The sequence below is a fragment of the Macrobrachium rosenbergii genome, chromosome 10, assembly GCF_040412425.1.
Source record: "Macrobrachium rosenbergii isolate ZJJX-2024 chromosome 10, ASM4041242v1, whole genome shotgun sequence".
NCBI lineage: Eukaryota > Metazoa > Arthropoda > Malacostraca > Decapoda > Palaemonidae > Macrobrachium > Macrobrachium rosenbergii.
The window spans coordinates 49,949,150-49,975,730 of record NC_089750.1 but is presented as its reverse complement, the minus strand read 5'-3'; the positions used below and the strand labels follow the sequence as shown (position 1 = coordinate 49,975,730).

The window sequence follows — 26,581 nt, the reverse complement described above, 5'->3', positions numbered from 1 at the left end:
AAATACAAAATCAACAAAAAAGGACTTAACAGGTTTTCATTTCATTAGCTTTGCATTAAATGCCTAACTTTTGAAATATTTTGCAACCCCACCCCCTCTAAATCACGATAATCCCCCAGAATATTTCAACCACTGGTCAACCTATTCAACAATACTCTATTGAAAATTTTAAAGGTAAAACAAAGTGATTCCCCTCCAGCTAAAACTCTTACATTCTAACTAATATTCAATTCGTTTAACTTCATTTTCCAACAAATCTCACTGGGAAGTCTCTAGACACAATATTTCGATTTATGGTGAATTTTCTGAAAAAACATTTTTCTTAACTGTTTTATTGCCGTAACTATTTCTAGCCTAATTCATGCATCATTTTATATCTGATAATATTTTCTCTGTGTTGCTTTGATCGTTTTAAAATTTGTTTATTTCTGATTTCAAATTTTTGGTCAATTTAATGTACAATACAATCAAAAAAATTAACTCAGCTTAATTGCTTTAATGCTATCCTTTGACTCTCATCATCATTTTTCCTAATTAATTTTTATTTCAACAATTATATTAACAAGTTTTTTTTTATCTTTCTTACTTAGTCAACTATATTCCAAACTCAAATATTTATAATAAAATGATAAACAAATATTTTTTTTTGCCTTTCTGATGGTTTTCCTCAGACATCCATACTAAACTTCAGGTACAATGACAAAAAAATGAGCCAAAAATGAACTCTTAATCCTAAAAAACACCAAAAACCTACTGTGATTTTTGAAAAAAACTTTTTCCTCTCCTTCCCTTCTAAGCATATCAATATCGGACCGCAACACCAGGTTTTCCCTTCTTCTGACTTTTTGAGTATTTTTGCAACACTGAGATGATGATAAAGGGTTAAATTAACATGCACATATGTCAAAGGTATTCTTTTACTAACAGGAACATGATTTTAATGGTGACTTGTCTTGTGTATTTTGATATTAAATTCTGGCAATGACTAAGTCATTTGCTGAACAAAAACCTGACTCAGGATTTTCAGTGGATCCTCACCGATACCCATCTTACCCATACAAGCCTCAAAGGAAAATTTTTTTTCAATGGAGTCTCAATAAAAAAAACATCATCTAAATAATTCCTGTTCTTTCTGAGACTTTCTGTTTGTTTTCAAAATGAATTGGTAAATGATTGATTGTTACTGATTTGACTTGAATGTAATAAACAATATTGTCCATAGAATCCCATTCACATGCGTTTTTGCGATCATTTCAGGTTGAATCAAATGCATTGATCCCGAATGTCGGCGTCAAAAACATAAATTATTCCCCAAATCCAATTTATTGACTCCAATTAATCTTGTCTCTATTAAGCAAAAACTGTGAAGAGCTAAAAAATGACATATTTTATGTTGTATTTTCACATTCCAAATTGCCAATTTTGATGTATATTTTTACACCTGAATAAAAGTAACGAATAATTTTTAAACCCCTGCCCAAAAAATTGCACGGACAAGCTGACGCTGAAATGACAGGTTTTTCAACTACATGAACTAGGCATTAATTTAAGTATACTGTACTAGGAACAATTTTTTTTATCAAAAAATTCAGTAAAAAATCTAAATAATTACAGAAAACTTTAAGCCGTTTGTTGCAAAATGAAGGTAAATGAAAATTGTTACTCGAATGTAATAAAAAATTATGGACATACTGTGAATTTAACATTTTTCCCTGATCATTTGGCCATAACCCTCGAAATCAAAATGTTGACCTACAATGTTAAAATTTTGTCAAGTTATCGTGATTTCAAGTCCAAATATTAAAAAATGTGAATCTAAAGTATTTAATATGACATGTTTTTGTTGTATTTATAATCAAAATTGCAATGATGGTATTTTGATGTATAACAAATTATGTAACGAATAATATAAAAATTGAGGTAAAAAATTAACGGCAAGCTGACGCAAGAAATGACAGGATTTTCAGCTGAGCGTCGACTACAAAAATTTCAACCTTCGGTCAAGGAAATTTTTTTTTTTCAAAAAATTCAAAAAAAATCTAAATAATGTGCTAGAATATTCAATCTTTCCTTTTGTTGCAAAATGAAGGTAAATGATTGATTTATGGTGAATTTTTGAAAAAATAATTATGGCTTATGGATTTCGTTTTTTGTCATTTTGTCGAATTTTTGTTGACAATGTTTTAAATTTTGTTACATAAAGTGATTTTGATGTAAAATATTAAAACACTGTAAAGAGCTAAAACAATGACATATTTTTTGTTGTATTCTATCATGAAATATTTTCATATATTTGATGTATAACACTTTATGTAATTGTAATAAACCTCTTAATTCTAGTAATATTCAATCATTTACCTTCAAAAAATTGGAAGTCTCTAGCAAGAAATGACAGGATTTTCATGTCGGAGTTCTTTCATCACGTTGTCGTAATGTTTGCACTGTTTTATATGGAGTCGAAATTTTTTTTCAAAAATTTCACCAAAAATTCTAAATATTGTGCTTGAGACTTTCCGTTTGTTAAAAAATGAAGGTAAATGATCGATTGTTACTCGAATGGTAAAAAACGAAATTATAAGCTAAAACTCTTATTCTAGTTTTTCAATCATTTCAACAAACTCGAGTCAAAGTTGACCGAGATTTTAAAATTTTTTGGTTGCTGGGTCCTTCTCCAGCATCCCAGTCTTTAAACACGTTGCCTCACACGCTTTACTTCCGACAGGCATATATGTGCGCAATTTCATTTACAACAGAAAATAACTCTGACGCCTTTGTCAGTTTTGAAATATTTTCTACAAACGTAACTGTTGCAGCACCTTCGCAACTTTAACACTCGCCAAATGTTCTGCAAAACAATTCTGCGCTCAAAATATTACTTCCAGTAATATTCAGTCATTTATGCTATCTGGTGTGAGTAGGAGGGAATTCGTCTCATGCAATATTTCGATTTATGGGTGATTTTTAAAACAACACAACACCTGGATCCGTGAACTCCCAGCATCCGCCTTTCGGCATGTGATTTGAAATCTTTGCACCAAACTAGGCCTATAATTATTTTTTTAGCGAATATTTAAAAAATTTCATTTCAGTACAACGTTTGTAACTCATGGTTGTAGCTTTTATCAGACAATTTTTGACGACGTTTAAAACGTTCAACAGGCGTTTAACTCGGGTTAATTTAACATTGTGGGAAACCCTGGGTAATATTCAATCAATATTTCCAGATAACCCTCACAATATTTCGAAATCTTAAAATGATTACTGTACTCTGCATCATTTTGTGATAATATTTTCTCAACACCAGTATTATTGTTATATACAAGTCCATAACTTAGTGTACAATACAAAGCCAAAATTCAAGTCCACACTTTCCAGGGACATGTACAGGTTTCAATCTAACTTTAGTATTTAATATCTGCATATGTCTTGGTTGACATTTATAATCAATAACTCAATGATGGTAATGTTATTAATGTGAAGAAATTTAAACAATCAAATAAATCCGTGTAACTGAGGTAACAAATTAAATAATCATAGAGAACAAATTATAGTATAGTCCACTCCTCACTCTTCTAATAACATGAGCATAATTAGTAACAAAATACAGAATATATTACTAACATGTGAAGGTACTTACATTGATACACTTGACAGACAGGCTATTATTTTTAACTGTGTGAATATTCTATAGCCAATACTAAGTTTTTAACTGTTTGATTTTCATGTGATTTCAGCAGCTTGCTTTGATATAAAGCAATAACTACAGGGAATAAGGAAAGGCTGTTTTAATAACAAATAAGATTTTACATTTTGTCACAAACCCACTAATCACAATATAGCCTGAATCACTATTTAGGAGGGTGAAAATGCAGACGAGTCCAAGGAAAATGCCACTGCCAGAAGTCCATTAAAAAGAAAACAAGGAATTGGTGAAGGCAGGTCAAAAATGAGCACTTTTGTGATTCATATTTGCAACAGAAAGGTCCTGTACTTTGGGCTCTCACAGTAACAATGGGTTTGGAGTGGAAGACTTTATGGGCTGCTCTAGAGCAAGAGCCCATTGCTGGCTAACTGCTTGATTAATCTAAAACAACAGAGTGGAACAACCCCCAAAGACAGATGCCCAATACTGATGTCTCCTAAGTCCAGGTGTATTAGTTTTATTCTCTATTCCCTCAAATTTAATTAATTGTCCCTTTTTTTTTTACTTATCTCTCCTGGGTTCATAGTCTGTTAATTGTCCATAACATTTAAAAAAGAAATTAAAGAGCTATGAATTCAGGTAAAAATGCCATTAGCATTATTTTTCTCTTGAATGAATATGAGGAAGAGAGAGACAGCTGCTATAACCCTATACCCAAGGAAAAATGGCTAGCCATGATGGTAGATCAAAAGGCAAAACTACAGCATTCAAGTGGCAGTGCAGGAAAAACCCCAGCAGAGACTGTGGCAATGTCCAACGTCTGCCCTGGAGATGGCAAAGAGCATTGGCTGGCTTAACAGCCAAGGCAGATGAAAGGGCATTGTTGCCCAAGCCCTAATCCTGAGCAAAGCCAAAAGTCTAAGATATAATCTCCACGACTAAGATGAGGGACTCTCTACCATTGGCTGATTTCAATGACTCTCCTGCTGGAAAATGCAAACAGTAGAAGGATGAAAGAACACCATCTGTCAAAGATAGGATAAAAGAACAGCCAAGATGAAGCAATTTCTACCAATGGCTGATTTCAACAACTCTCTTGCTGTTAGAGTCAAAGGGTAGAAGGATGAAAGAACACCATCTGTCAAAGAAAGGCTTAGAGAACTTACATGTTACTGACAGTGCAACTTCTGACTTATGAAAGGCAGTGCAGTGCATCAATAGCAATAAGGGAAACTGTTCTAGATGTCAAAAGTGAGTTTGGTTACCAGCCCAAAGGTAACGGGAGGCCAAACAAAGACCAGTAACTGAAGTGGCACCTGTGACAGGAATAGAGGTTACTGACAGTTTTAAAGCTGCCAAAGACGATACAAAGCACTGCCTTCAAAGGTAAAAATGACATTTTTATAATAAAATAAGTTTTATATATACTTTACTAGTAGACCTAATGGAGCCCTGTTTTTTTATACATGTAACTTACCAAGTAATTACATAGCTCCGATCATGTAATTACTTGGTAAGTTACTTATATAAAAATGACATTTTTATAATAAAATAAAGTTTTATATATAATTACCAATTAATTACATGATTGGAGCTATGTAATTACTTGGTAAGTTACTTATATAAAAAAACACAGCTCCATTAGGCGTACTAGTAAAGTAGTGCAGAACCAAGGTCAAGCTCCAACTTACAAATTCACTGGGATTCTAGGAAAAGATCACTAAAGTAGAAAACTGGGAGGGCATCTATCATTTGTTAAATGAATGAAGACATGGTGGAGAAGGGATTGGAGGCAGGCTACACAGAAAACCTGACATCTAAGTATCCAGTCATTGAAAAGAACAAAGGAGGAGGGATAACCCGCTGCTGTTCAAAGCCACAAATACAGTACTGCTCAGTTGATAATAAGCACCACAGCATGAGAGCTGCAGGCAGTGACAACAGCCACTACAGTAATTCCAGAAACATTGCTTACTGAATCCAAGCTGCACAGTCTCACACATGAAGCAGCAGTAACTGATGGCAAAGATGAAATTTGCAAAAATGAGACTCTCGCAGAAGAATTCTGAGAACTACTCTAACTAGGTCAGGAAAGCATATGAGGCATCTGATGGTCTAAAGGGCTCAAAAACTTACCAGCAGCTACCTAAACAGACTGAATGGCAGAAGCAGAAGTTTCGTGTTAAAGGGACACTCGAGTAGAATGACTTATGCAATATTCCAAGCACATCACATAAGCATAAGTGCAAAAAAAAGACATTGTAAAGAACATCAAGTTAGAGGAAGTTAGTCAAGTTTACTCAGTGGAACCATTCTTAGCTTTGTGCACCCAGGTGCATCTTGCACAATTAAGGTTATTTTACGATGAATAACTGAGATAACAAAGACTGAAGTTTTCAAATACCATAAAAACTTTGATAGATCCAGAAATAATTTGTAATTAACATGTAGAGTAATGTTTATGCTAAATCATAAAAAATATGTGGTGGTGTATACAAGAATGATTGCATCAAGGAAGACCCCAAAGTGTATTGAAAATAGGGCAGTGAGGGGCATAAACAAACCAGAAAATCTTGGAATAATGTAGATAACTTTTGTCCATCAATACAACGGCATCAGCATATCAAGTAGATCTAGACTAAAATTACAAAAAAATGGAAAATGAGGCAAAATTGGCAGATGATATAAAATAAGCCATAATTTAATGGCCTTCAGTTGACCTCAGCTAAAGTCACCAAGGTCAAAACTAATTCTGACTTATCATATTCTGAGCCTATTTAAGACCTCCAACACTTTTGGATTATAAAGGATTATTGAGATTTTAATACAATGGTTTCTTGAAATGTCCTACTCTCTTTTGAAGTGTGAGCAATGAAAACTTTAATGCTCATCCTAATTACCGTTGTAATACTGTAATGTAAACAGCCAGAGCACAGACACTACCCTACTTATTAACAAGTTACATTCCGAATGGCCGTTTGTATTCTGATTTGTTTGTAAGTTGGTTTTTTAAATGTAGTGCATAATTTTTGTTGTTGATGTTTACATTCAAATTTTGTTCTGGGTGCCTATTCTGCTAGTAAAAACTTTTTTAAAAAAATACACGGTAGTTTATCACATGAATACTTGGGATAATCAGGGAAGGGGTTAAACCAGGTTTTTCTTCTTCTGTTCTTTGCAAAAATTCTTACAAGCAGAATTAGTACCCTGAGCAAAATTTCAACATATGGGTGGCAAGGGGAGCACTCTGAACACAATTTTAACTTGTGACCCTGTCTGTTCCTATCTTCTGAAAGTTCGTAAGCAGGGTAGTATCTTTTATATTCTGATGCAGTCTTTTTTTCTACAGGTTTTACAATAAGAAAATTATTTGAAACCAAAGTTCTTGTAGACAAATGACATAATCACCATCTACAGTACTGTATTATAAAACTTACAAGTAATTTTTACACCCGTTACATTATTTAACCAAAGCATCTGCTCCAGTTCTTACACTCTCTGATTTTAAAAAAATACTACATTTCATTCGTTATATCATATTTAACTGAAAATAATGCAGACTTTGAAATATTTTCTCAAAAATATTTAATAGCATGATAAGGTATCGATAACACTTGAACAGTCACAAATTCTTTTGATCTTACTTTTACTGCTACATGAAGTGCATTGTTGAGATTATCGTCGACAGCATCAAAACGAACACCATTTTCCAAGAAGATGGAAGCTAAATGTGCATGATCGTGAGCTGCAGCCAAATGCAGCACTGTTTGTTTTTGAGGTGTTAACTCATTAATGGCTCCACCACCAGCCAATAATAAATTTCGAACAATCATCTCTGACCTAAAGAAAAAAGTCCATTAAATGTGAGTAAAAACAGAATGACATTTTACATAAAATTATAGTTATCTGGGTACTATAAATTAACTCATCACACAAACTATGTATTATGACACAAGTTTTACATACGAACCCACTTAACAATATATTTGGCTATACTCAATTGCCAAATGCTCCCAGGCTCAACAGTCTTTTGTTATTGAATCTCACGATGCATTTGCCCAACGGATCATCAGGTATGTCTCAACCAATAACCTCACTTTTTACATAAACTGTTTGTCAAGCACCAAGATTCATGGGGTTAAGAAGAGGACACTCTGTAAATGAAAACATGTTCAGTATTGTTTTACAAAAACCCCAATAATTATACAAGCAGCTGAGTTGCAATTTGAGGAAGGCTGAGATTTCTGAATGATCCGAAGTGTTTGTATATGCATGCAGGATCCAGTAGAGAAGTTGAGGATTGTAAGGAATCTGGAATAAAAGTTTCTAGTAGCTTAGGGTAAAAATCTCTGGCAGTTAAAGCAAGGTGCATATCAGGTGAAAATCTTCCAATTAGGAAAGGAAGTCAATTTGCCAACATCACAAGATGCTATAACCAATAACCCTGGAAGTATCCATCTCTTGAAAGTGACATGAAAGAAAGATGAAGGTAAGTTATGAAGAAGTGGTGGAAGGTGATTCTCAACTTCTTTTCCCAACTGGTAAAATGACCCACACCATTGCCAGTCCCCAGGTATACAAGTCTGTTAGTTAATAAAAAATCTCAAATATAAATTGGCAAACGTGAGTCTTGTTGACCATCTCAAAGACATGAACCTTATTAGACAGATAATTTTCAGTGTGTAGTCCTGCAAAGAAGCTTCCTGCAGTGGCTCTCAAGGGGATTTTGTAAGGCTCTTAAGGATGACGGAGATATCCTTGCTAGGTTTGATCAGCCCACAAGGAACCTCTTCTTCAAAGTGCAAGTAAGCCTCTTCAACTCCAATAAAGAAGACACGTTAAGCCCATAAAGTCTGAAACTTGCAAGAGGATAAACTTTATATCCTTCGATGGTGGAGATGGAAACTTTTTGCATCAGTGTTAGAAAAACTTCTGCCTATGAAGCCTTACTGAGTACCCTCCAAGCATGATCATAAGTTTTCTTGGTTGTTGTGGATGGAATCTGTGAGTGCAGCTGCTCATGGAACTTAATTCAGGTTAGAAGAATCCTGGTACTGTCTAATCAAATGAAGAATAGATGCACAAACCACTGCTACGGTGGCTGAGGGGAAGCAATCAGTCATCCGCATGTTGGAAGCATGGAACTTCTCCAGTACCTGCCTGATGAGGTAGAATAGAGAGAGGTTGTTAACATTTATGTCATCTTAACCCTGAATGGACAGCAGGGCTCTTTTGATCCCCAATAACTGCATATGAAACTCTGATTCAGTTCATATGATCAATGTTATTTTGCCATAATATTTGAATGAATTTTGTGCAAAAATGTTTCTATCACTTCAATGAGCTACAAATGACTATATGGCAACACTTAAGCAACACTCAAACCTCAGATCAGGATACAGGGAGATTAATGTGACTTGAGATTTCATGGGGGAATGTTCTACATCTCCCCGTTCCAGTACATCTTGTACTGTATATATTTGCCCTTGAATAAACTCAGGGATTGCTGTTGGTTTCGTTCTTATCTTTGCGATAGTATGTCAGCTGTACATGAATTGTAATTTTGCAGGGTAAAGTACCAAAAAATATTAGAAAGAACATTTATAACTTACTAAAAGGTACTACAGTAAACGCCCTGTATTCGCAGGGGATGCATACCACAACACCCCCCCTATCCCCAGGGAATACCTAAAATCTGCAAATACTTCTAAAAACACTTAGAGCTGCTTATTTTGACAGTTCAAACACAAAAAAAAAAAAAAACTCTAAAAATGCTTATACAGGTATTATCGTACTTACGATGGGGTTAGGTTCCAAAAAACCCATCGTTTGTTGGAAAAACGTATCTCGAATATAGCCTAGCCTACACTAGGATATTCAGTACCATGTATACATATGATTCGCCTAACGGCAGAGTGTCGTAAGCAACACCGTTGCCGATTTGGAGTTAAGCACACCAACGTCACCTCTAACCCTCTAGCTGTCGGGAGAAGAAATTTCAGTTCAAATTTCCCGCAACAACAAGGTGGAAATTCTCGCTTTGTAACATTACTTCTTTTCCTTAGTGATGCTACACATGGCTGGTCTGGGTGGCAGAGAGTCGCAAGCGCCCGTGGTGCATAAACCAATCATGAGTCCAGACGCCCTGCCACACCTCCCACACGACCAATGAGAAAGGCTAGCCATCAGCGGAGCCACTGGCTATCACTGCAATGAAAAACATTCTTGTACCTTCCTTCCCCATGATTGCCTCTGGATTTAATGTGCTTCTTTTTGTTCTTTATTCATTAATAATACTGGTTCCTCTTCATCATGTCCGACACGAATGTAGATGACAATGTTCCAGGACCTTCCAGGGGCAGAAAGAGAGTCCAGGACTTTGCTAATTGGAAGCAAAATGTAGCCAAAAGCTTACGTAACAGAGGTGAGGCGTATGTAAGCAGAAAAGATTTGGTTCCATTCATCCCCCAGATTTTCATGACATACTTCAACCAGCTTTTTTGTGATTAAGATACCCTCACTGCTACTCCAGACACCCTCAAGATACTCCTCATGAGAATGACGTGGATAATGATTTACTGGACTATGACGTCCGATTCTCGCCTGAAGTAATTGGCGCTTACGTTTTTTCCAATCAAAATGTATTTTAGCCATTATTGACGGCAATTATTATTGTTTTGCAGGTGAGACGACTGTATCAGCCTCAGAGTGTTCTGATTAAAATATCTTATTATCTTTCTGCTGCTTTTTTATTGTGTAAAGCATTACCTTTTGAAGTGAACAAAATCACCTAGTTATTCCTGTAAGATTAAGATAATCAAGGAAATTATCCAGAATGATAAATAAAACAAAGATAATATCTTTGGGGGGGGGTCCTAGAGGGGTTACAGGGGCATTGGTGTGTGTTTTTAAGGGATTCAGTGTACCAGAGTATAAGATTGATTTCAAGATGAATGCAGTCATCGCTTTATCTTTCGGCATGCATTAAACTCTTGGCTATTTTACAATGATGGTTTGAAAGCAGACACAATAACCTTTATTTTAAAACAAACCCCAGTGTCGTACCTCGTTTAAATGCTGAGATATCGCATTCTGAAAGTAGCCAAACTTTGACTGCGTTTTTCTCCAATTTTAGTTTTTGGCGATTGAGACACACTGCCGTTAGGTGCCTCATATATGGTAGCCTAGCCTACACTATAAAGTATACTCTATACACACACTGTATAGAAATGATTAATATCAGCTAATTCTAGAGGTTCATGCTGAGTGACTTATGATAATTCAATACAAAGAGAAATTGAATAACAAGCAAGAATTAACTTAGCCTACACTATGGTATATCGTATACATATACTGTACACTAGCCTAGCCTACATTATACTGTACTCTATACTGTATTCACATATTAATACCATATTACACAAACATCAACATAACGAATATGCATCTTTTCCATGGATCTTTTAAAATGTTATGCTTTACTTCACTGTATCCAATAATATATTGTATATATTCTTATATTGCTTTTGTATTATAAATTACGATCATATGTTTTGGTTTGGAAATCGATTACGCAATGTTTATTTCAACATATTTAACTCACTTCAGAGTGTTTTTCTTGCTTCTAGTTAGCATAAATGAATCTCTAGATACTTTATTTATATGGGGCAAAGTTATTTTTCATTATACGAAGTGTTTTCAAGTCAAAAATTAAATGCGTCTCGTTGTGAAATTAATTTAGCTATTTTTTTCGTTAATAGATGACGTTGGCTGTTTGGGGGCAAGTTTGTTTTGTGGAAAAAAAAATCAATACTCCATTTGCTATTTTCACCTGATTTCATCTTAATACGAGCTTTACATATTTATTGTTTATTGACATAAAAACAGCAGTAATGTGTTCTTTCCTTGCTGATCTTTTATCCATACCAAATAAGGGTATAATGTAAAAATATATGTCCTTCTACTTAACGTCATTTGTAACATAACTACGGTAATTGTTTCTACCGTACGATGGTTGAAATACAAGCAAAATGGGTGTTGTTATCCGATTCGGTTATAAGCAAAACAACAGTTTCTCGCTCAGTTGTTTATGGCTGTACTGTATGCAATTACGCAAGAGTATAACGTTACTAACAATACTTTTATCATTCTCTTTTACTTTTTTTACTAGAAGACGGGATAAAGAGATGGAGGAAAAGAAGTTGGTCTATTGTAATTTGGTCTCTCTCACCGCCTGATTGTACGCTGCTGCCTGCGCCCATGAGAAATTTAAAAATATTTTATAAATATTGTTGTATTGGTATTAATTGCTTATCCCATTGCAAAATTGAATTATCGTAACTCGAGCACTACCTGGGTACCTGAGTATTTTAGTTTTATCACAAAAAGTGCATTTAGTCATGACAATTATATGAAAATACACTAATTAGTGAGTATTTCTCAGTGAAAAATACTGCAAATGGGCAACTTTTCCTCGAATAATGTGTACTGTATACATGTCCCACAGAGAAAATCGTGAATAGGTAAGTCAGCGAATCATTAGAACGCGAATACAGGGGGTTTACTGTACATCTCCCAAAACCAGTACATCTCATAAATATTTAGCCGTAAACATACTTAGGGACTGTTGCTGATTCTAGTTATCAGTTACGATGTTACGTGAGCTGTAATTATAGTTTTACAAAATGAAATAAAAAAATTATTAGAAAGAACTTGCTAAAATTAGCATATTTTTACAAGTGCCTTGGAAAAGAGGCCCCACACAGGGTTTAAAATATTAATTTTCAACTTCCCAAGGAAGGTACGTATGCCATGTGCATTTGCAAATCTGCTTTCCATTGAGGTGGTTCTTTTTTTAAACTGGCAAACCTTAAAGTTTGCCCAGTCTAGTGGTGTTCTTAATGTATATTTTAGCTCAGCATGTATGGGTTAAGGATGCAACATCACTTCTAACCTCTGGGCTACTGGGTCCAGCTGTACTGAAGAATACAACAGAAGCTTGTGATTCAAGCTTGTCATAAACAGTCTACTTGCAGCATGCCTTACTGATGATGAATGAACATTGCAAATCTGACAGTTCTGAGACCACTATGGCAGCAGAACTTAATTTCCATAGTAGCAGAACTTAATTTCCCTTATTGAGACCACTGGCTTACACACTGTGCCTTCCTAGGACAAACCTTGCACTGTTTGCCTCTGCTCATACAATGATCTCAACTGCCAGTGGACATGGAAGTTTAAATTCATGTACCACCCTTATTTCATGGGCATGCCACAATTACAGAGTTTCAGCTAACACATCTAACATTATCCCTACCAAATACTGAATAAATATTTTGAGACTTTAGGAGACAGATTTTAATCAAGAAAAATGATATGGTACCCCCTTGTCTTATAATGTCCAAGATCCTGTACCTTTATGTTATAGCAGATGTACATCTCAACTAAATTTTAACTAGACATCTCCATGCACATCACTATCTCAGAGGAGAGAGGGAGATGTTGCTGACCATGATCTTGACATCTGGGGCTTCAGCAATGGCAATCTAAAGTTTCCCCTGTACCCAAGATGCCTGAACAAGAATTATCACAACTTGGCCAGAGAGTTTGGAATTTGCTGGAACTGCTGGGTCAAGGATGACAACTTCCTGACCCTGTCCTCCTCAGGTAAACTAATTCCTCTCCTATAACATTCACTGTACTCAGGTACATAGCTTTCACCAACAGTACTTCATAGAAATTTTCCAGTTGATGTGCATTTTGAGAGTTTTGCAAACTTGATATAACAGGGCCAATATTATTGCTGTGGCCACTACTGCTAGTCATGTTATCTCTGAGGTTTTATAGCGATCCAGTGCTTCCATGCTGCAACTGGTACCTAGGTTTGGGTAAAGACTTGCAGAGCAGCTGCAATCCCAAACACATAACTCAAAACTGGAATACTTTCATCCTCTAAAGGAAGCCAAGTTATTTCCTCGGTAAGAACAGTCAGTTAGGGAATACTGATCTCACTGCCTCCTAACCCTCTTAACAAGGAACTCGGCCAAGCCTAAAACATAGAAGACTTCGTGAACACTAATGTGCCATCGTTGCTGCCTCTGTGCTGATCTATTGATGTAGAGCAACCCAATCAGCTCCATCTCTCTGTTCGACCACCCTATGGTAATCTTTCTCCCCTTCAGGAAACAGACCTGTCTATGTCCCTGAGCCATGTTGATGAGGAAGGGCCTGCTACTGATGAGGTCCTGGAAGAGGAGGGTTGCTCTGCTGACTTTGAGTCTCTCACTGCACAATCCCCTGACTGTCAATCTTCCACTCTCTGGTACAGTACTTGGACATAGGGGCAGAGCGGGCAACCGAGTCTGGTCTCGACCTCTTCTTACTAGCTGGGGCTAGTTTCTCATTGGTCTCCTCGTCCTTTGAGATCATGCGTTATGAGATAAAGATTGTTCTCCCTATATCAGAGGTTTCTGTAGTGATGTCAACCTTCGTCTTGTGGCCCAGGCATTGCTGAAATCTCTGGAAGACGTCTTCTGCTCTTTGCCTTCCTGTCTGCGATGCAGTGGGCCCACAAAAATCCTTTGCAGCTGTCACTGGAAGAGGGGGAGGAGACGACAAAGGGCACGGACACAGGCTCTGCATGGGCTCCCTGGAGATAGAACTTGCCTTCTTCCTCCACAGGAACATTCTCAGTGCCTGTATGAGACAAACCAAGTGGGGGTCCAAAGCAACTGGGGACAAACTTAATGTAGGGTTTTCCCCTGCTAGAACAGCATTGCACATCAGGTTTAAGATTCCCTTCCAACTCTGCACCTGGATCAACATTTGTGAGAGTCGAAGAGAATGTGAACGTGTGGGTACCACATGGTACTTTCAGAGATCAAAACACACTGAGGCAGAAAAAGCCAATAAAAACTAACACCAGGCCTCACATGGAAAGCACTAGGTCTGACCAAAAAACCCTGGGCCATACGTAAAGCAAGGAAGGAAAGCACCTGAACACTCGATCATCACATTATCATTCACTACACACAATGGAGGACACCACTTGATTCGTGCTCTTACGCATGAAGACACACTATTTTCTCCTCCTCCAAACAAAGGGTAAAAACACCAAGAAGAAAAAACAGATCGCACTGTATCACGAAGATGCTGAAGGGGATAATATAATTATTCACACAACTACCTGATGATAACGAAACACACGTGGGGGCACACTCACCCTACAGACACTAAGAAACTGGTACAGCGCTGAACAGATAACACCTAAAGTGTGTGCCAAAGAGTCAGGCTGTTTCAGGTTTCATGCGACCAAATACCTAACAATAGAATTTTAAGATGATTCAGTAGCAGCCAAAGCATATCAAGCATGAGTACTCCATATATGAAAGCATAAGTTTGCATTCATGTCAGAACAAGTAATTTTAAAAAGGAAAAGAAATTGGTTAGAGCAAATGAGGTCTCACACTAAGTGAGTTAGTGTAAAACTTGAACCTACAAAAAAATCATAAAAAAATTATAAAATTTTATGAAAAATTTTAGAATTATCCCCAAATAACTGAATTACAAACTGGGCTAAAGCTAATATTAGGAAAGGGCTAAATTCTTAGGGTGTTCTTAAGGTTAATTACTCAGTTAGTTTCACCTATAAAATCAGCAGACCAAAGAAGTAACTCAAAACTAGACAGTACTTGTTAATGGCATTTGCTCTTTTATCACTTACTGAGTGCACTAAAAGGAAAAATGGTTGAGACAAATAATGATCAATGGGGAAAATGGAAAATGAAATGGTAATAATCTGCCGATAATAGCATCTCAGGTTTGCAAAAAGTGAGGTAATTGGTTGAGGCACAATCGAGGAACCAGAGGGTGCATGTATGGTCAGACTACCTCCTGTCTGACAGACAAAAAATGGATGAACCTGTAAAATGAAGTAAAATGAATATGGCCTACATATTACTGATGCAGCACTGATGAAACAAAATTTCACTAATACAGGCAGTCCCCAGTTTACGACGGGGGTTCCGTATAATGAAAATCGTCGTAAATCGAAAAATCGTCAATAATCCTAAGAAAACCTTACTTTTAATGCTTTGGGTGTATTGAAAACAATGTAAACTGCATATTTATTGAGTTTTCCATAAAAAAAAACTCCAAATTTTTATCATTCTGCAGTTTTGGAGCCATATTTCTTCCATTGGAGCGGCGTACAATGCGTCGTAACCCTGGAACATGCATCATAAACCGGGAAATAATTTCTGATGAATATATTTGAAAAGCGTCGTAACCTCGGAACGTTGTAAGTTGGACCTGTCGTAAACCGGGGACTGCCTATTTTAAAATATCCACCTAAGCATCATACTTCTATAAATAAAACTTTGAAACAATTTTGCTATACTGTCTATTAACATATAAACCAAAGTTAGTCATGATCCTGATGTAAGTGTCCAAAAATAAAAACAATTAAAGATGGCAACATCAGCTTCAGCTGCTGGTGAAATGTCCGATAAGACTTACTGAGTATTCAGATTTGTTTTACAGTATCAGTGTAAATAAAAAAAGTTCCATGTCTAGAGTTTGGTTTTTGGAGTCAGCAATAGTTTGCTAATTATCTAGCAACACTAATTATTAGAGCAAATTTTGCAAAACAAGGGTCTAACACTTGAGAATTGGTTCTGAAAAGCCCAATGTGGTATAAATTCATGCTCTCCAACATTTCCTGCTCAACTTTTATCAAGGACAATCCCTACATCTTAAAGCATTAGTTAATATATGAAAAACATGGATATTTTCAATGGAGTTCCATTAGTAATGAAGAAGAAATATTGATTTCCCAGATTATCATCTGAAATACTGAATAAGTGTTCAAGTTAATTTTCTGTTGATTTTACTTGTATATCCATTACTGATGAATGCTTTGAATGCACTCCATGCAGGATTTATAAGAAAGCAGTTCCAGAAATGCAAAATTCAAGCTTTTATGTTTCTTTGCTACATCACCATTAATCACCACTTAGATTGCAGTTGGATTCATTAGTGGTCCAAGAACCAATAGCAACATGGAAATATTACAGGTTCCTTTATCAACCATATTCTCTAAGGTTGTTCTTGGCCAGCTAAAGCTCATAGCTTACCAATTAATGAGGGAAGAGATTACAATGGTATCTGTCTTTGCCTCTCTGACAGATTTTATTCTGAGACCATGACCAACTACAGTTGGAACCGGAGCTTCAGGTACATTCTGCCAGAAGAACAGTGAAATCCTCAATGACTGCATGCCACAGTAAATCTTGAATTACCTTTGTTGGCTTTGGACAACTTTTTGGAAAATGGGGTGGCAAAAGTTTGCAAAGACCTAACAAAATGATGAATCGCCAAGAACATCCAAACACTGCTTCAGATGATGTCAGATGACATCTCATACAAAGATGGACAGCTTGATGGATATGACCTCTCCCCAAGGACACAGAAACCCCTGAACTACAGAGGTCTTATGTGGAGATTGTTAGACTGATTTGTCAGTACAACGATCTCAGGGAAGAGACCTTGGCTTCCCGTGACATTCATCCTTCAGGTCTTGAAGTATTTGTTGGAACCCATAAGAAATCTTCACCTTCGTTTGGACTGCCCTGGTCGAAGCTTGGCGATTTGGTCCTAGGCCAAGTGAATTCTCTTGTTTCTGGGCAAGGCAACTCACTCTGGTCCAGTTCTTCATTCAAGCTGCTTCCTCTACCTCTCCCTCATCAAAAGAAATTCTACAAGCCCTCAGAAAGGTCAGTTCCTACTGCACAGGTTGACCTGGACCTAAGTTTGTCTTGGACAAGGTCTGTCATTGGAACATCTCCATGCTGAGGATATCTCCCTCCCACATCAGGAGTCAGCGACACTGGAATCAACTGCTATGGCAGCATTCCAAGCAGTCTCTTGGCTTAACCACTGATCAACCACCGTGGCTAAGGTCGTCTCTTCCCCCAACGAAGAAGCAGCTAGCCTTAAGAGACTATTCCTGTCTGGAGGTAGGACAATCAATTATCTAGCCCATCAGACAGCTAACCTGTGGGCAAACTTGATGCTCAAGAGAAGAGATGCAGTTATTTCTCGAGCTTTCAAGTTCGTAGGCCCTGAGTCGGTTCTGACCTTGAGAAATGGATCGTTATTGGGTTCTGCTTCTCTAATCAGTAAAGAGCAAGTGGACACCACAGTGGATAGACAGAGGGCAGACAATAACGACTGCCTCATCCACCACACAGAGGCAAAGACCTCTGGGTCTTCGCATGCTACTGCAGCCCGACCTTCAGGTCAGGCTGGCACTTCCTCTCCGGGTACTAAGAAAACCCAGAATTCAAGGGCCATCGTAGGAATACCCAGCCTTCTGCTGCCCCGTCAGGAAGGGTGTACACCGGCATCCCTTTTGCCCCTCTGCCCAGCCAGGGAGAGGAGGCATGCGGCCATTACTTGAGGGGGGGGGTGCCTGTGAGCCACGGGGCAACATGGCAATGACACGGAGCGGAGACCTGGGTAGTGAATGTTCTTTGGGTAGGCTATTTACTTCCCTTTGAGTCACCTCCACCTCAGCCTTCAGCTCGCTAAAGGATCTCGCCCTTCGGGATGAAGTGAGAGTGATGCTGAAGAAAGGCACTGTGGAAGTCGTGACAGATCAGTCTCCCGGTTTTTACAGCAAGACCTTTCTCATGGAGAAAGCACCAGAGGGATGGAGACCGATTGTAGACCTTTCTCCCCTGAATCGATTTGTTCACCAGACTCAGTTCAAAACGGAAACAACACGTTCAGTGCTCACGGCCATCAGGGAGTCCAACTTCATGCTTTCGGTGGACCTGCAGGATGCGTATTTTCAAATACCCACCCATCAGTCCTCCTTCGAGTACCTCCGCTTTGTCCTTGGCCGGATGGTGTACCAGTTCAGGGCACTCTGTTTCAGGCTCTCAACCACTCCCCAGGTGTTCACACAAGTGTTCACCTTTGTGTTGACTTGGGCCCATTCACAGGGATGTGTCTTCTGAGGTATCTCAATGATTGGTTAGTCCTGGTGAACTCTCGTTCGAAATTGCTCAAGGACAGAGATCACCTTCTCGAGTTTTGTCGCAGCCTAGGCATTATTCTAAATCTTGAGAAGTCCAATCTCATACCCAAGCAGAGGATAAAGTACCTGGGCATGCTGATAGATACAACAGTAGCAAGTCTTTTCCTCAGACTCCTGTATCAGCAGGTTCAGGGAGGCAGCTCAACTGTCCCTGTCTTAACAGGAACAACCAGTTTGGATGTGGCAAGTCGTTCTTGGTCGCCTGTCATCCTTGGAGAAGCTGGTCCCTCATGGGCGGCTTCATCTTCGTTCCCTTCAGTGGAGAATGGAGGAGTTCTGATCTCAAGCATGGGACCCTCCGTCCCTTCTCATTCCTCTCTTGAGAGAAATGAGACAGGACTTAGCCTGGTGGCTGGACAACAGGAACCTTGTAATAGGAGTGCCCTTACACACTCCCCCTCCCAATACACTTCTGTTCTTGGACGCTTTGAGGGAAGGATGGGGCACACACCTGGCAGAGTTGCTGGTTTCCAGTGTGTGGGATCAGAACGACAAGCACCTCCACATCAACATCCTAGAACTCAAGGCAGCCTTCTTGGCTCTGCAAGCATTTCAGGATCAAGTGATGGGGCATTCCGTGGTACTGATGAGCAACAATACCACATTAGTGGCATGCATCAACCAGCAAGACTGGTGTCTCTTCAGCTTCATGAGTTGATGGTGCAGGTGTACAAGTGGGCGGTAGCACACTCAGTGGAGTTGTCTGCCAAGTACATTCCAGGTAAGAGGGACATAGTGGCAGACAAACTCAGTTGCCAGGGTCAGGTGATAGGTACAGAGTGGTCCCTACACCCAGTCGCTGAGGAAAGATTGTTTGACCTGTGGGTGGGGAAATCCACTGATAGACCTTTTTGCAACCTGGCACAACAGGAAGTTGCTGGTGTTCTGCTCGGTCATCCTGGACCCTTGGGCAGCAGCGAAAGACACCTGTCAGCACCCTTGGGACAACCTCAACACATGCTTTTCCTCCGTTCTGTCTGATTCGTCTGGTGATCAACAGGGTTATGATTATTGCGAATCTCAGAATGACCCTGGTGGTATCCAGATGGTATCCAGACCTGCTAGCTCTGCTATCTGAGGCACCAAGAGGGATTCCTCCCTGGCACAATCTTCTGTGGCAGCCCGACATCGAGAGGTTTCACCAGTCCATAGAGTCCCTATCTCTTCCCAGTTGGAGACTATCGAGCATCTCTTGTGAGCAAGAGGCTTTTCTTGCCAAGCAGCAACAGAGATGTCTGGATACCTTTAGAAATCCTCTGAAGACGTCTATCAGGGAAATAGGCCATCTTCTGTGGTTTGTGCAGTAGAAGAGGTTTCTCTCTGGTCGGGGCTACTATTCAGCAGGTACCCGACTTTCTCGTCTTCCTTCGCCAAGAGAAGCATCTCTCTGTCTCAGGTGTTAAGGGCTACAGGACCGCCCTGGGCCTATTCCTATGCCTTAAAGGGTGTTGACTTCTCTTCATCATAGGAGATTTCTATGCTGATGAGAAGCTTCGAAAAGTCTTGCCCTCCCAAGGAACTCAGGCCCCCTGAGTGGGATGTGACTCTCATTCTTCGGAGCCTGACTCGTGCACCTTGAGCCCTTACGAGAGTCACCAGACAGGGATTTGACCCTCAAGACTGTTTTCTGCTTGCCCTGGCATCAGTGAAGAAAGTAGGCAAACTCCATGGTTTTTCTTGTGATGTTAAATGCTTGAGGGGATGGGAATCTCTTTCGCTCGAATTTGTCCCGGAATTCTTAGCGAAGACTCAAAATCCATCGGTTCCTGACGTTAGATTTAAGTCCTTCTTGATCCCCTCCCTAGAGGACTTTGTAGGTAATGACCTAGACGAGATGCTACTTTGTCCAGTTAGAGTGCTGCAGTGCTGCCTTAAGAGGACTTTGTTGGTATTGTCAAGACCAAGAAAGAGGTGTCCAAGAATACAATTTCATTTTGGCATCGTGAGATATCAAATGGGCATACTCAACTACTGAAGAGGATTGAAGTATGCTCCAGCCTAGAGCTCACGAAATTAGGGGCATTAGTCCATCCCTCACATTCTGGAAGAACCTGTCGATTCATCAGGTGCTGAAAGCAGGAGTGTGGTCATGGCAGACTATATTCACCTCCTTTTACCTGAGGGACATTGCCCATAGGTCCTTGGACACCTTTTCCTTGGGTCCAGTGGTGACTGCTCAACAAGTTGTGTAGCTCATCCAGTTCCCCTAGCGGGACAAGTAGCATCTTGTCTAAGATGTACGGTTGCAAAAACGAGATAGAGAGTGCGTGACTGGCATCCCTCCTTCCCCTTTTCTTATACTCTTTCTCAACTGGCGGGCAGAGGATGGGTTGACAAACTGTCATGTGCTGGACAGAGATAGATGCGGGTGAGTAAGCATCCTTTCAATTTTTCTATTTACTATAGTCCAACAGCAGCAAGTTCTACCCTCTTTCTAGCAAGGGGAGAGAGGGACTGACAATAAAACAAACCTGTTGGTTATATTAGCTTTATTGTCTCTGACATAAGAGTTCCTCCAAGCCTTTTTTGAAATAATGCTGTTTCTCAAACCCATTACTTTGAGAAGTCCAGAAGTCTGACAGTTGAGCACACTTTTTGTTCCTTTGATCAGAGGCATGAGATTCTTTCCTTTGCTTGGCATTGCTCAAGCAGGAAGAAGATCCAGGTGAGGAAAACCACTAGTCAGCTTAGAAGCTTACAAAGATCCTCTCACCAATCAGTAAGTCTTCCTCATGTAAAGACCGATGGTTTATATTCGTGTAGGAACAAATGACAAATTTTTAATTAATTTGTATTTTTCCTAACATACAAACCTGAGGTCTTTACATATCCCCACCTAAAGCCACCACTCGTTCTGATACCTGGTCTATTAGGCAAGTGGATGCATCACTCAGTAGTGGGAGGTGGTGGGGCTTTCGCACCCCTCCCACTGGTAGTTAACTACCAAACAACCTTGTTGTTTTAATGTTGCCTGCTCCAGCTCGTGCTGAGGGTAATTCCTCGTGTAAAGACCTCAGGTTTGTATGTTAGAAAAAATGCAAATTAATTAAAAATTTGTCATTTGTTCCTACACGAATATAAACCATCGGTCTTTACATGAGGAAGACTTACTGATTGGTGAGAGGATCTTTGTAAGCTTCTGAGCTGACTAGTGGTTTGCCTCACCTGGGTCTTCTTCCTGCTTGAGCAATGCCAAGCAAAGGAAAGAATCTCATGCCTCTGATCAAAGGAACAAAAAGTGTGCTCAACTGTCAGAATAAAAATAAAAAATATCACCAATGAACGAAATGAAGAAATTTTAAAGAATAATTATTTACTTTAATTACATAAACTTGCATTAACTCAAAGCATCTGTGAGTAGACTTTTCTCAAAGCATTTAGATTCTTGAGCTCATTTTCTAAGGTTTCAAAAAATTTAAAATCATTCCTCCCAAAAGCAGAATGATCTTACTCCTTCCATGTGCCACTAGATCACACTAGGTGGCCCTTAACCTGTGGTGTGCAGAACTAATACATACATAGGAAGAAACTTTCTCTAACCACTGCTCTGTCTTCAGCAATATCACTGTCCCCAGTTACTAGTAGTTTTCTATGATGCAACCACAATTTCCTTTCATAAAAAACAGTGGAAACTGAGAACTAATGAGGAATTCCCATATTCTAACTGCTAAAACCATAAGTGTCTTATCAGCCCTTGTGGTATGAGTTGACCTTGGAGCATACAATAGATTACCATCATGGGGCACTGTGAACATTTTTTGTTAATGGTTGCAGATCATTGTTCTAAATCTTAGTAAATTTGTCAAGGAAATTACTGTAGTTATGGGATCTAGACCCAGCTGGTCAAATTTCTGTAGGGTAGCTTTTACCTTTAACTGCAATTTCAAAGCTTCCTGGTGCATACTGAAATTCACTTTCATACACTCCTTGCTGGAAATGTATAAATAAACCACTGTAGTGCTGGAATTTACTCCATTAGTTGATGTACACAGATAATGAGGACAAAATCTACTTGTTTGTCTGAATAAGTTATAAATAAAACTTTTACATCATATTGTTCAGAAGCTTTACTATAATAAAAACGAGAAAATTCCATTTCACGAACCCAGTAAGTGTTGCAAGGTGAAGAGGAGTAAGAGACAACTGATCTTGTGTACGAGTGTGCATGTCCACGTTGATACTTAGAAGGAAAAGTACACTTTCTATGTCCTTCTTCTGAATTGCTATATGTAGGAAATTGAAACCCTTATGATCATACTGTAAAGACAGAAAAACATGATTGAAGAAAAAATTAAGAATAAACTCTTTCATGATAAACTGAACAAAAATACTTTACTTCCAGCAAAAAAATAAAATATTTTTATTAATTTCCTGAATTTTTCTATCATCCGTAATCACCAATATTACAATGTTTAATATTTTCAAAAACTTTTAAATACCCTACAATAAAAGTTCAGATTATTAAAATGAAATTCCTATCTAACAACATTCCAGTTGTGACTTTTCATGAAATAAAAATAATTGGCTATTACAGCAGTAGGAGTCATGTTCTTCTCCTCAAAATATTAAATAAAGGTAAAGCAACAGACTAATGAAAATCTTTATTTTAAAAATGAATCAAGCAAATTAAGTCAAAGGCATACAAGAGACTAAGTATACTGTACAATGGATGTACAGGACATCCCAATGTAAAATAACTTCAGTATGATACAAAAACCTATTTCCCTTGCTGGTAAACATTCGAATGAGTTAAAACTGAATTAGCATTAACATTTCTTTCAATATCACTAATGTCTAATTAAAAAACTCTTCTTTACCTGCTCCGCAGCTTTAGGTTCCCGATTAAGAATTGCCTGAGCAGCTTTGTTATTCTTGCGGGACATGGCAGCTGCAAATGGAGTAACACCTGCATTATCACGCACAGATAGATCCAAGGCAGGATGAGACAGGAGGAGGGCAATAATATTTGTGTGGCAATTTTCAATAGCATAATGAAGAGGAGTCTTGCCTTCAGCATCCTATAATAAGTAGAAAACAAAAAAAATTAATTTAAGCACAGTGCTCCATAAATTGGCAAATATAAACTGGTTAAGAGTAATGTCAATTATATTTCAACAACGTCTCAACTTTTGTAAGAAAAAATTCTGGCCTCATCTTTTCAAGCTGTCTAGGATAAACTGGAGTGGCATTCATACACACTGATATCTAACTAACCAAAATGTAAAACTGCCCAGATGTATCACAAACTAATTTTTATCGAACAAAAATTCAATAACTGACAATTCAATCCTACTGTCAGCCATAACTGAAAATCCTTAAACATTTTTGAGTTTTTCTAAGAGTTTTTCTAAAATAAATAATCCCATATTCATTAAGAAAAACGACTTGACAGAGAGAGAGAGAGAGAGAGAGAGAGAGAGAGAGAGAGAGAGAGAGAGAGAGAGAGAGAGAGAGAGAGAGCAATGCATCAGCATACATAAAAACAAAATAAAAAATATAAGGACAGAACTAAGCATAGGACCACATTGAGCAAATGTGAATAAAAATATCTGAGAGAGAGAGAGAGAGAGAGAGAGAGAGAGAGAGAGAGAGAGAGAGAGAGAGAGAGAGAGAGAGAGAGCTTACAGTAACAAACTAGTGCATTGTAATATGATGCATGTGTGTATATAGAGGCACATATTTATACACTTAGAAAATACTTAACATGTTACCTTTTTAGCAACTGTGCAAATTTATAACCAACTCTTTTAACAAAGCTGCAGCAGCAACAGTGATGAAGTAACCCTTCAGTTTTTAATCAAACAACATTTTACACTACGTACAGTACACTGAGTCAACTTGGGAGGGAATAACATAAAAGTGTAAACAAGGTATAGGGAAAAGGTGCAGCATTTGAACTAAGAATGTTGAATAGTTCATGAAAGTGGAACAGAAAATGAATGAACTCCTAAGATGCTATTGTGAAATTTATGAAGAAAATTACATAACAGGCCACATTAACGAGGTTCTCAAAAGTTACAACCAACCCTACCCAGGCCCTCCACATCTGATAACCCTGCTGATAACTAACTACAATGAAAATCTGATGACCCCAAATCACTACCACTAAAGTCTTTTTTGGAACTTTAATTTCTATGGTACATCACTTTTATAACAATTGCTTATTTTATTTTTAAATTTTGTAATACATAAGTTATGAATATGAAAACAAAGTTATGGGTTGAAGTTTCCTCTAGCCCTTTTCTTGATTCATAATAAATAAAAATATTACCTGTATTTACAGACAGTATGCAAACCGAAATAATATATTTTAAAACCTGACCACAACTTTAAGAGTGTCCTGATAATATATAGATATCAACAGTGTGGAGCTATACTATATTTATACATAATGGTAACTCCCTAAAGACAACACATAGGCAATTAATTTTTGCAGCTATAAATCTAACAATAAAATTAAGGTAAATAAAAAATAATTTTTAAACATGCTTTTATTAAAATGCACTAAAAGTGAAAAAATCAATTTTTGAGACACCAGGATTTTTCTTGTAATTAAATCGTAATCTCTAAAATATGGTGGCGCCAAACATGGAAAGATGCTGCAGAAAAGAAATATATTTTTCTGAGTTCAGTCCACGTGTCAACCGGTGAAATTCCATTACAACCGCAATTTCTAGGTATAACATATAGATATACCAGAAAAAAGAGCTTTTCAGGAAAGCTGGGGTTACTACCCACAGTCGCGTCTTCTCCAAGGAAGGCGATGGTATATGAAGGTGAGTGAAAGATCACTACCACATTTGCAGATCTCTCCCTCTATCAAAACCCGGAATAGGCGTTGAGCCGTTACAGCCCCTACACAATACCCGCTGGGGCCCAGCGACACCAGCGCCACCTACCTCATTCCATTTTTCTATGCGTGATAACTATCTTTTGATTTTGTGTGCTCGTGCCTTTTTGTGGAATTTTCCATCTTTCAACATGTCATCGAGCAGCTTTACTATCTCCAAGTTAAGTACCATCTTATTGTGGGGTTTTTCGTTCTATAATTTGGCTGTTTTGGTCTCATTATATATATAATATTGAAATCTTATTATGGCCTTCACGGGCGTCCCCCGCCAACAAGCCAATAGGCAGCGCCCCATCAGTTACTTTTCTGTTGGGGTTGTCGCGTCGTTATAGATGATATATATTTTTGCCCCATGGTTCTCCCTCCTGGCCGGGTTTCCTGCGGTGTAACGCACCGAAATTTACATAATTTTGGCCTACCGGCCCCCTTTTGAGTGCCCGTCCAGGTTGGGTTCCCGCACATTTTAGTCTGTATTAGGCCAATTATTGTTTATTCTTGGCGATAGTGCTCGGTTCTTTGTTTTATGATTTCTCCTCGTGGTAGCAGCAGCCTTAGATCTAACCGTTGCCGAGGTAGGCTACGCACCCTATTGGTACATTCTTATTTCAATGTTTTTATTAATGATGGTTTTTAGTGGGTAAGGTTGTTGCTTCATCCCCTTGCCTCGGCGTGGGGTCCATCAGGTTGAGGTTTTGGTTACTGTGTTTCCTCGAGAATTCGTTTTTGGTGGTGGTGACCCCTTAGTTCTCTTCCTTCCTTTGGGGACTAGAGTTCTTTGGATGTATCTCTCTAGGCTATTCGCCTTCACCCCCTCTTCTGGTTCCCAGTTTGGTTCTCAGACACAAAATTTCTCTCCCCTTGTTTGTTCCTCCTCCCTGCCTCCCTTCCTTTTTCTAGCCTATACTAGGTTAGGTCCCTATTAGAGCTGTGCTAGGCAGGAGTCGGGCATCGGGCTTGATCGCTTCCCTTCCTTAATGTGCAAACCACC

General features: G+C 38.4%; 1 protein-coding gene across 1 annotated transcript in view; it reads right to left on the bottom strand.

Moving 5' to 3' along the window:
- LOC136842621 (rabankyrin-5) overlaps positions 1-26,581 on the bottom strand; it is a 379,842-nt gene that overhangs the window by 16,751 nt on the left and 336,510 nt on the right. The window contains 3 exon segments of the mRNA XM_067110236.1: positions 7,288-7,483; positions 22,849-23,000; positions 23,561-23,761. Coding sequence (XP_066966337.1) covers positions 7,288-7,483; positions 22,849-23,000; positions 23,561-23,761 — 549 coding nt within the window.